Source organism: Paracoccidioides brasiliensis (genome assembly GCF_000150735.1).
Source record: "Paracoccidioides brasiliensis Pb18 unplaced genomic scaffold supercont2.1, whole genome shotgun sequence".
In the NCBI taxonomy this organism is placed as follows: Eukaryota; Fungi; Ascomycota; class Eurotiomycetes; order Onygenales; family Ajellomycetaceae; genus Paracoccidioides; species Paracoccidioides brasiliensis.
The window spans coordinates 3,060,247-3,076,844 of NW_011371358.1; the positions used below are offsets into that span (position 1 = coordinate 3,060,247).

The following is a 16,598-nucleotide window of genomic DNA, read 5'->3' on the forward strand; positions in this document are numbered from 1 at the left end:
CGTTTCGAGGGGCATGAACAACACGAGATTCCTCTATGGCGTATCGGTTGCGAAAGATATATGGGCAACACAAAGGAGGTTTCCTAGTTATTACCGTCATTATATATACATGAATATTATCGACTTATATGATCAACATTCAGTAGAATCACAATCACCATAATCCTTTCATGGTTTCTGGATAATACAAGTATAGGCCGTCGGCATGTAAATGCTCCCAACTCTGTGTTGTGTCAGGGAATCATATTCGTAGATACCTCCTTTATTATAGCACGCCAATCCCAAAAGAAAGGGAAATTAGGATGTAAATAGTTGATGCCGGGGTACTGTCTAATAGAGCTTAGAAGTCACAACGGAGGTGACAATGAGTATTTAATACCTGCAGATAAAATAAGGCCCTACGATTTTAAACTACCAACCTAGACATTGCCCAATGGTTATTTGTTTTTCGTAGATTTATTTACCTACCTAGGTGGGAGGATGAGTATCCAAAGTTTGACGATTATAGATCCACAAAACAAGGTTCAATACCCGACATGAAAAACCCGAATTCACAGTTTGAAGGAAAATATGACTTTAATTCCTCTCGCCATTGGATAGCAGATACGTGAATGATGGTGCAATAAGAAAATTGCAATGAACAGAAGACTTCATACCGTGCAAGCCGTTTCAGCATATCTTCTACATTAGTAATTCCCTCCGATGCTGAAAAACAGTACTTAGTCTTTCCAAAAGAATCAAATCCAAGCTGGGATTCCGACAGTAACATGCATGCCTTGATCCCACTCCTAACAGCTTGGGTGCACACCACCTTCAAATAGTAGTGATTGAACGGGAACAGTGTGGTGCTGTGTCAAGGGACTTCCTCTCACCGCTTAACCATGATTAACGTAAATGCAGCACACAGAAGAGAAGAATCTGTGTATGACGATGCATTGTAGAACTCACCTAAACTTACATTAGCGATGTCCAAACTTAGATCATGAGCCACGGTGTAACCAGGGGAGCTCACGACGGCAGTCGAGGTTGCTCTGCATCACCTGTAGAAGTTTCTGAAACCTCAGTTCTCGACATGATGGTTCTTTCACGTCGACGTCTGCAGGAACCCTAAGGGATTTTGCACATATCGGCCACATGGAATCTTGCACTAGGAGACGCAGGCATACTTTTCTCTTTTATTTTTTCTCTGCATTTTGAACGAGGTGTTTTGAAAGGGTGGTAAAGTATGAAATCTCATGAAGCAAAGACAGGAAATACTTTCCGGTATCATTTATCATGAACTTTGGCTTGAAGGGGTTCATGGGTAACAAATATATACTTCAGACTAGCTTCGGCATGTGCAAAACGATGATACCCAGATGCAGTCCAAAGAGATCCCTCTCCCTCACCATACACAGCATCCAACTCAACGCAATCAGATACGTCCACAAGTTAGATGCTGATGGAAGCGTGGTTTTCATTCCAAACCTGGGAGACGTTCCAAATTGGCTCAAAATGCACTAGCAGAATTTGGACTAGTGTAAAATAAAGTTTGAGCTGTAAATTCCTTTGAACACACTGGAATTTTTTAAACGGGGCATAAGCTTCATATCAAAATCCCATAATGTCTCGAACATATGTCGGGAAAAGATGCTGATCGTGATAGTTTCACGGGAATGGAAGCTAATGGGCCGGCGCTGGCCCAACCGACAGACCACAGTGACGTGATCGTCCCGGCGAATGCTCAGAGGCAGCTTCTTCAACTCAACTCGACAGAAGGATTCTTTGCGCAGCTCACGAGCAATCCATTTTTCACAGCAGTATGTTATATACCAGTGAATGGGCTTGAAACAATCTCCTTTTTCACATGCTAATATGGGGGTGCGGAATTGACAGGGCTTTGGTCTTGCGGGCCTTGGGGCTGGACTTACTCTTGCCCAGCGCGGTATTCGACATGGCGCCGTTCTTCTCCGCAAGCGCATGCTAGTTGAGGTGGAAATAAATATCAAGGACGACTCTTATGCGTGGTTTCTGCATTGGATGACCCTATACCAACGGAGGCAGCTTCACGGGGCACAGAACACAACCAAATCGGGTGTCGTTGACTCCATCCTGCGGAGACTGACTCCGGGAATGCGACAGTTGTCGATTCAGACGCAGAAAGTGGAACATCCCAATGGTGCGATACATACACAATTTGCGCTGATACCTGGACCGGGAAAGCATGTGCTCCGGTATAAAACTGCCTTCATCTTTGTCAATCGAGTTCGAGAGGCCAAATCAAGAGATCACCAGACCGGCCGTCCTTGGGAAACGGTTACCTTGACTACCCTGTATTCACAGAGACATATTTTTGAGGACCTATTTAAGGAGGCACACGAGTATGCTGCAAGGTCACAGGAAGGCAGAACCGTCATTTACAATTCTTGGGGGACTGAATGGAGACAATTTGGCCAATCTCGCCGCAAAAGACCGCTGGAATCTGTTATTTTGGACAAGGGAGTTAAAGAACGGATCGTTGCTGACGTGAAGGATTTCCTTGAGAGCGAATCCTGGTACTATGATCGTGGAATCCCCTACCGGCGGGGTTATCTTCTGCATGGGCCACCAGGCAGCGGCAAGAGCTCCTTCATTCAAGCCCTCGCTGGCGAGCTGGATTACGACATAGCCATCCTTAACCTGAGCGAGAGAGGTTTAACCGACGATCGCCTGAATCATCTACTCACCATCATCCCCCCCCGCGCTCTTGTCTTATTGGAGGATGTAGATGCTGCCTTTGGGAACCGGCGCGTGCAGTCTGATGCTGATGGATACCGGGGAGCCAATGTAACCTTCTCGGGACTCCTTAATGCACTTGACGGTGTGGCTAGCGCTGAAGAACGGATAATTTTCCTGACGACAAACCACGTTGAGAGGCTTGACGAGGCGCTTGTCCGACCCGGTCGTGTTGACATGACCGTTAGGCTTGGCGAAGCTACGAGATATCAGGTAGCAAAGCTTTGGGAACGGTTTTACGGCGATTTTGACGAGTCAGGTGTCTATCAGGCTAAATTTTTGGACAAGCTATATAACTTGGGTATTGTCGAGGATGAAAACAACCACAGGCTTGCTCCTAAGAAAGTCACCAGTGCTGCAGCTCTACAGGGACTCTTCCTATACAACAAGAGTGACATGGAGGGTGCTATAAGGATGGCGGATGAACTTGTGTCTGAGGAATAGATTTGACCCAGGATAGCGGGGAACACATTTGTACTATACACCAATTTATTAATTCACAACCCTCCGCGATTTAACCAGCGTTCAGCCGATTAGTTCAACAATTGTAACAAAATCCAAAAGGAAATCAAGCTGTGACATTCTCCACTTTTTTCTACTTTTACCTCTCTTTGAAAACCGACCAAATCATCCACACAAATCCCAAGGCTTATTCAATAACTAGCTTTTCAACTATATCTCAGTGCATAATTGCCTTGCAGGAATGTGATGAGCGTGCAGGTCGCAATGGCATACCCTGATACTTGGGTTCTTCTCGCAGGATACATCACGTGATAGCTATATTCCTCAGGTAACCAACCAGCTTCAGCAGCTCTCAGTTCAACCCTTGCTTTGATGCATGCCTCCTCAATCATCCAATCGCAACAATGTTACTTGCGCCGTCTTTCCTTAGCGAATCACACTACGTTGTATTCAGGACATGACAAGACAAAGATCGACTAACTCATTCAGCCGGTACCAAATGCTCGCTTCAGTGGTTCTCGAGTTTCACTGTTCAAGCTTCAAAGCGCCGAGAGAGTAATGTGCTTGCCACAATGGCTCCAATCAGCTTGCCTTCAACATTAACTGCAAATAATTCCCCCCCTCATCTCTCCCATGAGGTGCCGCGGGAGCCATGTTGACCTCCAATTGGTGTTGTTGAACGACGCCCGGTGGCCCCAGTCTCACCGATTCTTTCCTGAGGCTGTCTCCTCGATCTGCATGCACAGATGCCGGAATTACCACCGTGAAAAAGGTATGCTGGCTGGCTTTATGTGAGTGATTGAATTTAGCATCCAATCCCGTCGTATGGGAAGCTCCAGCCCTGGTTGCTGTCACAGAAAACACGGCTGCTTGTCTATTGGCGGATCTCTTGCCACCCGTGCCTTTTCATTCCTGGAGCAGGCGTCAAACTATTGCCTAGCGAAAAGTATGCATAATGTGTATTGATCTTCGATTCTATTGATCAGCCTCTTTTTGCGGAGGACTGCTCCCTTGCCTTGAAAAATAGATGGTCACCTCAGGATGAATTTTCTCCTTCTCTCGTTTTCTTCTTCGATTTCTCCCTCAGTTTCTATGTTTTCTCTCCTTAACGTGTGCTTCCCCAAACTCAGATCATTGCTTATTGTTACGCTTTCTGACGTATGAACCTGATCTGAACCCTGGGGATCCCTCCTTTCCAAGATTCCCTTCAAGATAAGGCTGCCTTCGTCTTAAGAGCCCCACAAAGCCTACGGAGTACATAGTTTTCTACGACCAGTTCGTAAGGCAATTGCGGTAAACCTTGTTCATTTCTTGAAATCGAGGATAGAAATGGCGAGTCAAACCCAGTTTCAGCTATTTCCTCAAGTGCAACCGCAAAACAGGCCCAATGGCAATCCGTTCAGAAAGGGCCATCGCCGACGAGCTACGAAGTCCCCAGTTGTCTCTCCGGTCGTCCCACCCATCTTAGACGTTGACAAAACATCTGCTCAAACGGAGGCAGTCATCCTTCAAATTATCGAGGACACAAATAAAACTCCTCTGGCACCTCCTCCGCCTACTCATATTGCAAGATCACCTTCACCTTCGGCCACTGCCAAACCAAGGGAGGAGGCGAAAGCGTTTGGGTCTCCACAGAGATCTGGCAATGGCAAATCTCCTTCCACTCAGTCTTTTGCACCGGAATCTATCCGATCCGGATCTCCGGTTCAAATCGAGGTGACCTTGGGCTCTCCGTCAAAATCAGCTACCTCGCCGGTAGTACCTATGCGATCGATATTTCCTAAGTACAATCCCAATGTGCCTTTAAATCAGCAGCATTACTATCCGCGACGCTCGACTCCTTATGATCATCCACGAGAAGTTGTATCGAGATGTGACTACAGCCCAAGTTTAACATCTCCTCAATCCGCTATCCCTCACACGAAGCGAGAGTCTACTCAACTTGCAATAGCTTCAAAACTTTCGTCAACAGAGCAACTCACACGTCTATGGGAGGCCGCAAATGGATCAGGACCGCAACCCGATCTTGGGACCTTCCATCTGCGTATTTCCAGGTGAGTTGGCAAAGCTTCCTTTTGATTCGTTTTTACTGTCTCTTGCTAATTCATTTATCTTATAGGATTGACCATCTAACATTTGCTTTTGGAAACCATTCCACGTCACTATATAGCTTTAAAATTAACGCTATTGGTGACGTTGAAATTCAAAGGTCCCATCCAACTATGGATTATACCAAATCACCCATCATTACACTCAATAATGCGGATATTAATCAAGTTAAGGGGACCAGCTACATCACGATTGTTTTCCCCATGTTGGCAGAGATCCTAGCTAGAGATCAAGCCTTGAGCTTGTCAAGGCAGCATCAATTAGCACCAACAGATGCGATGGAAGTAGAGGATGACGCTGTTAGACGGGCCCAAGAACAGGAGTCTTGCATCCTAGAATGGAACGGCGCTCACTGCCGATACAACGTCCACCATCAGGCCTTGTTTAATGCCCCGAGTGACGATCTATCGAATAAAGCTGAACGTTCGGGATCCCCCACCACTAAAACACGAGGTCAAATATTGCATCTTACGGTTTCCTCCAATACAACAGATAGCGCAATTCTAGGTCATCCTCCATCGATTCTCATTACAGTCCCAGGCAAAGACTCTTCCAAAGACACTCCATTGGCAGCGTTGGACCTTGAGACAATGATGCTATCAATTTCAGCTGGTGTCATATCCTCTATTGTTCCAGCCTTATACTGCATAGATACGTTAGTTGCCTCAATCTTCATAATTGCAGCCACCGACCAATCTACTAGAGCCATTCTAGCGGACATGGGAATCGAACCCCCCGAGGCCAATGGGGAATTCCACGATCCTTATCTCATCACCCCCCCGCCTTCTGGGAAAACACCGGCAGTTATTGCTTCGCAACCACGTTTTAATGGCCCGCTAATAGCAACGCAAGCAGAGCGTGAGGAGGCAGAGCAAGAATCCGAGCTAATGTCTCAAATTCGCTCTTCTCCCAAAAGCAAACCAATTTTTCCGTTTTGGAGAAGATCACAAACATCCTTACAAGTGAAGGTCAAAACGAAAAAGCGAAAGCAGATTCCAGTGGTGATTGAAGAAGTGGACCTAGAAAACTATGGACGCTACAGCAGCGGATCTAGCGAGGGGGAAAAGCTCCCCGCCCTCACGAGATCCGTGCTAAAGCTAATATTCTGGGGATTCAGAGCTGTTATCTGGGGACTGACTGTTGCTGTGAAGTTCATAGCATGGCTGTTGATTAGCATGACGAAGTGTTTTACCAGCGATAAATTTTAGCGAAGGCGCAAGGAGAGATATAATAAGCCTAATTTCAAAGGCAGAGTTACCAATATATTCATGTTAAAATACGACAAAATTTCATGGATGCCCCGTTGACCAAGTTTCTATCAATCAGGATGATATATTTTGTCCTTTTTTCCCTTCCTTACGACGTACCCCAATTGACGAAACGAGGAAATATTTGTATTGCAGTTATTGAGGTTTCTTTCATGAAACCCTTGGCATAGAAAGAGGGAACTATCTAAAAATCAGAAAAACCGCTCTCAAGAGCTTCTTTTCCTATCTTCGTCCTTTTTTCCCAAGTCACATTCTTAATAAATTTTTGCCCTGTTTGTAGCACTTTCACATAACTCGTTCCGCACTTCCACAACTTCCCCCTTAGCCATTTTTGCGTTGCAGGCCGCCCATTTATGGGACAGAACAACGTCGGGTATATGTCGGGTATATGCAGCCAATGTTCCAATCTTCAGGAGCACCTGGCCCCGAGACAATGCATTCTCAAGTGGAGCCTGATCGCAAGTTTTATTCCACAACAACGAGTGGACAGGCTGAGGGGAGGCTTGAATGGACTTTGTTTGGCATTCTACCAGCTTGGGCGGTGACAGCACATTTAACCCCTAAACCTCTCTCTCTTCTGGAATGTTTAACATGTCACAGGACAACCAGCTGCAGACTAAAATGGACAAACTCATTGACATTTGCTTCCTAGTTGGATTTACAGGAACCGTTCAATGTAACTATTTGTCCAAATGTGCCTCCTAATTGTACATGTACCTTGCAGAGAATTATAAAGAGCACACAGAACATACAGAACCTGTGAATTGATCAACTAACTGTGCATGTCACACCCTCATCCTGCAGAAGATGCACCATCTTCAGAAATATGACTGGTAAGGTGCCCCAATTGTTTAGTACTTAGAGAGCAGTAACGAAAACATAATATTTCCACAGGCGAAGTGGGGAGGTGTAATGCACCATTCAATTTTGGAATGTCGATTAACGATGAAGGAAGTCGAAATTTTCAGAAAATCGGGTTACACCACATTGGTCGTACCCACAACGAATCAAGAACAGCTCTATTCCTTACACACTCCTAATTGAGGTGTTACAAAAAAGCCCAAGGTAGCTGTTGTATTTAAAATCCTCCAACAGAAAATAGGTGTAATAGAATCCATAAAAACTCCCAATAATGGGCATCTTTCAGCTGTTAATACACCGTACTCCAAACAGTGACGACAGCCTCTCGACCATTTCTATAAAGAAATGTGGTAGAGAAAAAACGATAAATCCAACAAGGGTATCACATCATCCAACACGGAACAAATATTCGAGATAAAACATAGACTGTATGTTCTGGCGTCTTTGCGGTGCTCCTATTCCGTCTGTTGACAGGGGTGAACGGCTAGAAAACTATCAAATGCAGTGTCAACGACCCAAATGATGACAAGAGCAGTAATATTCATGATCAAATAGCACGATAAAAACAATCAAAGGAAACTCAGTTCATCATCACTCGAGCCATCGAGATTATTTTCTGCAGCGCACACTATGGGTAGGTTTCGTAATGAAGAAGATCTAGTCGAACGGAGACGAGTTATCATATTCACGGGGGAAGAGATACGCGGGTTGGTTGTGTTAGAGCTATAGCATTGCAAAGGGTAAAGACGAGGTGGCTCAATGGCGAGGACATCTTCGTCGTTATCGTTATCGTCATCGTCACTACTGACATCGTTACCGCTATCTGACTTTGCTGGCGCTTGCACTCGTTTTTTTGTTATGGGAAATTTGCTAGGCTTTCCCTCCATCTGTTTTTTCTTGGTATTGGATATGGCGACCTCAACCGCTTTTCGGTATCTTGGAGCCTCTAATGGCACTTTAACTTCAACAGCAACAGGAGAATGAGGATAATTGTTCCTTTTTCTTTCACGTAACGCTCTTGTAGTGTATAGAATGGGTTCAGATTCATGAAATTTCGTTGCAGTTTCTAAGTGTGTAAATTGATCAGGTATTAACGGGTCAGGCTCGCTGTCCCCGCGTTCATCGATATAGAGATTCCAAGCACGTTTGCCCCTGGACCATAGCCGACGAGTAGATGCGCTGAGTGTAGAGGTATATGCGGCTTTGTTTCGTTTGCTCGAGTTCGGTTCCGGGAAGTTGACGATTCGTTTCCGTCTCCGAGAACAAGATGGATAGGGGGAGTCTGATGATGTAATACTTGAATTATACCCCTCCGAAGAAGCTGAAAACTTACTAGAGCTTCTAGACATTCTCGCATCCTCCGAATTACTTAAATTTGATGGGACATCTCGAGGGTCCGTCGAGGAACCTTTGCGGTTCTTATGGCGACCTGGCCCCTTCTGTACCCTCTTGCCAGGGACTGCAGCTATCCATTCTCCAATACTGTCTTCCCATATATAGCCACTCTTTGACAAAGCCAGCGATGGTGTCAACGGTACCATCACGCCTTGGTGGAAGGGGGCATGCGTATATGACCCCACTTTAGTCTGTATATGAGCAGCCCAAGAGTGGTGATCAGGGTGGAGAGTGTATTCGGCAAAGTCCAGTGCCGCATCAACAGCGACCTTGCTCAGAAGAGCTCTAAGCGTAGGATACCGTTGTAAACTAGCATCTATAAGCGCATCCGTAAATAGTTCCAGTTGATTGAATCCATCATCTGCTCGGGCTCGACCACAATTCTGCGATACATGAGTCACGAACGTCGACAGGCTACCCGTGAGATCTTTTCGATTTTTCAACCGGCTAGTAAAAGATTCAAAGGCAGTTAAAAGCCCGGACATGATAGCAACATCTGTTTCTCCCTGCCCGCTGCATCTATTGATCCTGCAGTTAAGAAGATAATCTGCCATCAAGATATACCCAGTTCGTAAAAGCTGCGATCTTGTGCGATCTTGTGCTATATCAAGTGATGCTGCTTGTATATCATGCTGCATTATGGCTGACAGCCTAGCTAGTACATGCTGCATGGAAGAAGCAGTTGATGACGATGCATGTGGTTGGTTTCCAAAACGCACAATATGTGCACTACACAGAATACCTAAAATACTCGAAATGCTATTATTCAAAGCAATTGTTAAACTTTCGTCTGTTCTCCCGTTCGAATTCGTCGAGATATTCCGATATGTGAGATGCGGTTTTGGTATCCCTCGAAGAGCTTGTGACGTATTCGGTGCTTTGTCCTGGGGCGATTCGAAAGTTGATATATCGACGCAAGTGTCCGACCCAGAAGCGACAAGAATCATATTCACAATAAATAGGGCGGAAGCGGAACAGTCACCATCCTCACATGATATTGACTGAATAGCATGAGTCACAAACGGTTTCATGGACTCTGTGGCTATCCACTCCACAGGCACGATGCCGTACCGTAATAAAGTCCCGACCTCACGAAAGAAGAAGCTTAAATGACTAGATTTGTTGACGTATGTAGCCAAAGTATGGAATACCCCAAAACTCCTGGATGAAAACAATGTACAATCCAGATGGCTAGGACCTTCAATTCTCTGGGAAACAGAAAGAAGGGCCGACAATATTTCTCTCGCAGCATCGTACGAAGATGACTCAATTGAATTCAATACAAGTTGGCGGCCTATCATCGGAGATATCCACCTTTTCTGAATCCCCTCGCAAACTAAACGGATGCCATGGAGTCGTACAAGAGCTTTGAGCGGTTTCCATCCTGCATTAGGTGTTCCATAAATATTTTCTAGTTCTGTGAAAATAAGATCTGCCACATCGATCTGCTCGTCTTTGTCTTCGCAATTGTCAGCAACCTCCTGTTCTTGAGCAATATACATGGAAGTTGTATCCAAAGCCATTGACATAAGGGATCTTGCCCCGCAGCTAATGCTTTGTTGTGGAGCTGTCATTATAAGAAATGTATCCCAAACTTGGAAAATACCCTGCGCGATCGCAATATATGACGATTCATTATACTCCTCACACGAGTCCTTCCATGTCTTCTGACTATTCCATCCCGAATAGGGCGGCGGCTTACGTTTCGTAGAAACCCGACGGGAATTTTGGGTTGACGAGTCTTCATTAGAATCCACAACCGTAGAATTCGTATTTGCATTCCCGTTTGCCCCATCCACCGTCTGACCTTGTCGGCACTGTCCCTTTATTAAAGGAGTGGGGAGAGAAAACTGCCCGGGCAAGAGCTTCTGAGCCTCTGGACTCCTCACAATGACCCTCGACCGGCTCCCAGCACGAGTGGAATATTTATGCCTAATACGTTTGCGCATAGCACGGCCTGGAACCCAAGTCGGATCATTGGGGGTAGACTCTGATTCGGAAGTTTCCCTCTCCTCTCTCGTCACAGTGCGGCTGTCCTGATCGAGGCTGCACGCATTGGCGCTATTCAAGTTCGGAGCGCCCAACGGGGTTATCTTCCAGTGTTTTTCCAGACGCAATATTGTAGATGTTAAAGGACGCAATGCCCTATTACACCATCTCGACGTGATGGGGACTTCAGACGCGGAGGGCCTTAGGCGCGAGGTTGCGGAGTTTGAAGCCATTATTGCGAGCGGGGGAAATGGCTGTTCAACCTGAATTTCGTTCCCTTGCTATTAGTGCCAATGCCCATAATGCCATCACTCACGAGCAGGTAATCAAGCGGTTATATATCATCAGCATACCTGGACTTCATCGACATGCCTGCGCAGCTCAACCACTCCTGGCTGCCCGCGGCAGAAGGGCTCTCCAGGGATGACCTAGCGTGGCGTTCAGAGGATACTTAATTCATGGAAATGTAAGGAATAAATCAATATATCGGACAAAGCTGTGGGGTATTAAAATATGCAATAATGGCTATTTGGTCGTATTATTGGTGCTACTATTAAGACACATTTCTACAATGTCTACGGAGAAGTTCGGACGATGTAAACAATGGTAGTCACATGACCACGGAAATTTCAGCCCTAAATTTCTCCTTGGCGTGCGTCATAGGCACGAACTTTCCCCATACTACTGAAAGGGGGGTTCATAGGGAAAAAAAAATCTATCCAGGAGTAAATCACGAAATGAGAGAAGATGCCAATGGTTTCAAAATTCATCTCTATAATACAATGTTCTTCCCCTTTGCCTGGTGCCTATGAAGTAGCGTTTAATCAACTATACATACTGGAACGAACAAACAAAGTGGCATAAAAAATGGGAACATTACAAAATCAAGAACAAAATGATAAAATGGAAACAGTGCTATGTAGATCCCTATACTTTGTACAACGAAATAATACCACAAACAAATAGACATGATAGTATATATAAAATGCAAAATACGAATAGTTTGTGAGTTGAGATGGTTACAAAAGGGAAGAAGGGTTCACAATGGACATCGCAGTGCAATCATCCACATATATGGAAAAACTCAAAAACAATGCTGGCTAAAGAGGAAAGGTTCTCGCATTTTACTATGTCTTCGGGATTTGTATAGAAAAACAGAGGAAAATTTCCGCTCAACGGTATCTGGAGCTTTTGCAAGAAGAACTTTTCCGGCGTGGACGGGTCATGATTCGACTTTGACAAAAATAAAAAGCAAAACGGGAGAAAGTAAAAAAAGGGACATAGTAATAACAAAGTTAGAAGAAAAAATGCAATTGAATGATAAAAAAACAATTGATATGTTTGAGGTCAAATAATACAAGAACACACTTTCAGGTGATTTTCACGGGGGATTGTTTTGATCCACGGAGCTTGGGATTGGTGGTTGCAGCTCTTTTCTTCTGCTTAGTGCGAGGGTTGCTAGATTCGCCTCCCTCGATGAACTTCAAAAGCTCATCAATGCTTCTCGAGTCTAGTCCGTTTGGTTTATTAGATGTTGCCCCGTTGGTAGTCGCGGGGTTCGATTGACCAACCTGAGGAAGCGGTTTGGTTCCCATGGTCACGCGAGGAGAAAGATTGGTCCGGCGCAGTCTGCGCGCTTGGATGTCCTTCGCATGCTTAGCGATGGACACGGCGTTTTGCGTGAGTTGTTCAAGCCAGCTTTCTGCCTCTTTGGTGTTTCGATCGTTGGGACCAAGTTCGTTGAGGAAAATGTTGTAGGCATCACGCATGCGGTTAACGGCTGCCTTTGAGTCTTGGTCGAGAGCGAGGGCTTGGGCAAGCTGGAAGAGAATGGTGGCGGTGTTTATGGATTGTCTTCCGAAGAGGCCTTCGCAGACTGTCAAGGAAGATTCAAACCATTTGCGGGAGTCGGAGTATTTCTTGAGATGCTGAAGCATGACAGCAGCGTTGTTCATGGTGGTGATAGAGTCAGGGTGATGAGAACCATAGATAATTTTCCATAGCTCTGAGGCATGTCTGATATAAACGAGGGCGGTTCGCGTATTGCCTGATGCGTGCTCGAATAAACTCAGGTTAAGGTAGCTCAAAATAGTGTCGGCAGAGTCGACACCCATTGTTCTCTCAGTAACAATGACAGCTTTCCGGGCCAACTCAACAGCGGCTTCCTTCTCGTCTGTCTGGTAGTAAATCATGGAGAGCTGGTGGTACAACTTTGCCACCTCTGGGTGAAGGATGCCATAGATTTGCTCGTGGAGGGACAGAGATTCCAAGATAAGCTCTTGTCCAATCTCTTTCTGGTTCTGCATCAACGAAATACGCCCAGCCTCCAAGGCTTCCTCCGCCAGTGCACTTCGGGGGGAAGCATCCTTAACCAGAGGCATGATGTTAAGAATATCTTCCGGTACAAAAGTGATAGCGGGTTTAGGGCTTCCCAAAGTCCGGCTTGGGGAAGCATTGTTGCTTCCCTTCTTCTTCTTTTTCTTGCTCTGCTCATCTTGTGAAGCGCGAGTGCCATTGGTAACAGGCGAGTGTTCCTGAGGTTTGATCTGCGAATGCTCAAACGCAAAGTCACGAGCACCTAACTGAAGACTAAGCTTGATAGCGATATCTCGCAGGATTTGAAGGCGTTTGAGAGATTCAACCCAGCTAGGATCCAAATTGAATCTAAAACGGACCTTGATGTTCTTTTCGATATCCTCTTTCAAAGAAGTGGGAGTAACTTTTTCGAAAGAGAAATCACCCTCTGGGTAGAATTCCCTCAATTCCTCGTCTATTTCCGGGAGTGGGTTTGAGTTGAGTTTTGTCCCAAGCAAACAGTTCAGCAGATGTGAAATGCAGGACGCGGCGAAAGGAGGTGGAAGATATCGCAGATATCGGTTGGCAATATGTTTGAAGGCACGAGACACCATCTCTTGGATCAAAAGTGTGCTCAGAGCAGCCAGCCTTTGCCCCTTTTCTTGCGAGAGCCTGGCTAACTTGCCCAGGTATCGAACATTGATACCTCGCTTGTGGAGAAGTTGGGTCAACGATCTGCTGTCCATTGGGAACCCTACGTCACCATTGTGCAAATCCTGGATAAGTTCGGGAATTATCTTGGAAATCAGATATTGGCAGGCCGAACGGACCTCCTCCTCATCCTGAGCCCACTCCTCCTTTTCTTCATCGGTTTGAGGCACTTGTCCACTGAAGACATCGGGGTTGAGGGCAAGTTTAAAGGCGGAGATGTCAACACGTTCCTGTTCTCCATCGACGGGCTTCTTTTCACCTTCACCTTTTCCATCCGTTGATGGTGCCTCCGTCTCGTCTCCCTTTGGTGCTTCAATCTTTTCAGCGTCTTTCTTCGCAGCCTTTCGCAGTTCAACTTGCTCCTTCACATACTGGCCCATCTTAAATCTCCAGTACGACTCAACCAGCTCCAACCTCAAAACAGACATTCTGTGGGGATATGGCTCATGTCCGTCAGCATCTTCAGTCCATGCAATATCCAAAGGAGTTATCCGGTAAAGGTCGAGAACGTATTTTCGACCATCCGCACCTAAGAGTCCCTTTGTCTCCACACTCCCTTCCAGATCGTGTCTTTTACCCTCCTTATCCCAGACCGGATGCTTTTTCACTCGCAGAGAAGTAGACAGTTTCTCAAACACAGGCACAAAGTCCTGGTGCGCTGCGACAATCTCCTTACCCTCAACTCCGCCATAATCAATCTGGTGTTCGCCAGGCTCCCGTTGCTTGAAGATGCCAGGAACTATGCTCTGTCCAACCAACCGCTTGCCCAAGTAGTCAACGACAACAGTGCCAGGGGTAAAGAGGCCGGGGATATCAAGCTGGTTGACGGCTTTCACGCCCACAATGTCCTTTCCGACTGCAATCCTAGCAGCCTCGTCGCCACCTTCCGACGCAAAAGTGCCAACTCCATCAGCTCCAAAGGAAAAGAATATGTTGTTATAAACGAAAATTTGAGCGTCTCTCCCTTCAGTTGGGTTCAGAGGTGCAATTTCGCCTCTGGCGACCAGTACAGCACCACGGGCAGCGGCGTCATTGTAGTCAGCAAAAAGCTTTGAGGTCAAACGTTCTCTGAAGACTTTATCCTGGACCGTTTCCCTGGGCAGTTCCCTTGTACTCTGGAACTCTTCATTCCAGTCTCTCAAGGTTTCAGAGTTATCCACGCCGGAAATCAAATAGTTCTCCTGGGAACGAGTGATATCGGCCTGATGGGCCGTAATTGGTGAAGAAGCCGCCGGCACAAGCCATGGGTTGTTGGGGATGGAGTTTTGTATGGGAAAAGTAGTCAACAAATCTTTTTTGTTGTTTGACTCCTGTATGGCTTTAAACGCAGCATCGAAGGACGGGGACAGCATCGAGATCAGCGTCAGGAGAGAGTGGGCGCTGTAGTTCTTAGGAGCGGGTCTAGGGAAGGGGTCGAATTTGGCATTTGAGCATTTGTTCACATAGAACCCGGATACATGGGATGTTATCTGATGTTGCTCGCCTTCATTCGTGGTTACCTGGAGATATAATAGGTGTCCGCGTTGGCGGAGATGGTATGGTGGGGGATTCCAGGGCGACAGGGAAATTGCCTTGACCGTCTTGGGAAGTGGGGGTTGAATTCGGGGGAGAATCGTTTGCAGGACGGGTGGCACCGACACTTCGAAGTCTGAAAGGGCATGACCGTTGGCCAGGGCATCTTGCCCTTCTTTTGTGTCGGATAACTGTTCACCAGCGGCGACGGCATCATGGAGTGACAAACCAGCACAGATGCCGTGCAAGTTGTCAATGCGATCTCCGGCCGCACCAATCAACTCTCTTATCCGAATTACATGCATCCGGGCCTCCTTCTCGGTGTACGGATCCTCGATCAAAACAACTTCGGAATCGGCCTGGAGGCCCTTGACCTCGGACAACTCAACATAGTCGTTTATTCTGGTTCCACTATGCTCCAAGTGGAAGCTCGTGTACTGAAAGGTACCTGGTAACTCGACAATCGACTGACGAACATCCTGGACTTGCTCCTGGCTCGATACCTATAGAAAAAATTGATCACATTAAAACTGATGTTCGAATTAGCGGGAGGGAAAGAGTTTCTCACCGTAACTTGGATGGTATACGGCTCGTGAGGAAGCTTGACGGAAATTTGAAAAAGACCTGCATTCAACCCCAAAATCGGTCATCAGGAATTAATTTATAGTCAATAAGTGATTAACAGAGCGCTCTATACCTCCAACTTGTTCTCCGTCTACATGATTTCCATTAGAAGTTTGCTCAACTCCATTTTGTTCCGCAACCTCTGTGGGTAATGTGCGTATTAGCATTCTCAATTTGATTGCTCGCCAGGCTTTCAAAATCCCTCATACCTTGAGGATGTTCTTTCTCCTGAGTAGGCTGAGCCATTACTATTGCTTTAACGCTGCAAACGATGTCAGTCCGCAAGCTTAAAGGTAAGTATACAGGATTAAAGGCCGTCCCAATACTTTTCTTCTCTTCTCTCTTTTTTTTTTTGGGTTTTGTGTTTTTTTTTTCTTGGGACGACTAGAGACTCAATGGGTGCAATAAAGCAACAAATAAAAACAAATGAAAGCAAAATGGCAAAATAAAGCAAAAAAGGAGACCAGTCTATAGGGTTGAGGTGAGGAGGAGCAGGAATTTTTAGCCCGTTCAGATTATATATATATATTCCACTGCTTTTGACGGAAGCAAATCTTGGAGAAAATTTCACGGAGCCGGAATTTCTCCTCGGAAACCATCGGTCCCAGGAGCAAAAGA

At 46.0% G+C, this 16,598-nt stretch overlaps 4 protein-coding genes across 4 annotated transcripts; 2 read left to right on the forward strand and 2 right to left on the reverse strand.

The window, feature by feature from the left end:
* Positions 1-1,616: 1,616 nt before the first annotated feature.
* Positions 1,617-3,198, forward strand: PADG_00929 (uncharacterized protein; the record flags this gene model as incomplete). Its single annotated transcript, XM_010757743.1, has 2 exons — positions 1,617-1,799; positions 1,876-3,198. 2 exons carry the CDS (start codon positions 1,617-1,619, stop codon positions 3,196-3,198), a joined length of 1,506 nt encoding a protein of 501 aa, XP_010756045.1.
* A 1,347-nt stretch (positions 3,199-4,545) lies between these two features.
* On the forward strand, positions 4,546-6,533 carry PADG_00930 (uncharacterized protein; the record flags this gene model as incomplete). The annotated part of the gene is made up of 2 exons (XM_010758245.1): positions 4,546-5,270; positions 5,336-6,533. The coding sequence occupies 2 exons, from the start codon at positions 4,546-4,548 to the stop codon at positions 6,531-6,533; spliced, it is 1,923 nt and encodes a 640-aa protein (XP_010756547.1).
* Positions 6,534-8,023: 1,490 nt separating this feature from the next.
* On the reverse strand, positions 8,024-11,071 carry PADG_00931 (uncharacterized protein; the record flags this gene model as incomplete). Its single annotated transcript, XM_010758246.1, has 1 exon — positions 8,024-11,071. One exon carries the CDS (start codon positions 11,069-11,071, stop codon positions 8,024-8,026), a length of 3,048 nt encoding a protein of 1,015 aa, XP_010756548.1.
* A 1,137-nt stretch (positions 11,072-12,208) lies between these two features.
* Positions 12,209-16,226, reverse strand: PADG_00932 (translation initiation factor 3 subunit CLU1; the record flags this gene model as incomplete). Its single annotated transcript, XM_010758247.1, has 4 exons — positions 12,209-15,859; positions 15,925-15,980; positions 16,054-16,122; positions 16,190-16,226. The coding sequence occupies 4 exons, from the start codon at positions 16,224-16,226 to the stop codon at positions 12,209-12,211; spliced, it is 3,813 nt and encodes a 1,270-aa protein (XP_010756549.1).
* Positions 16,227-16,598: the final 372 nt, after the last annotated feature.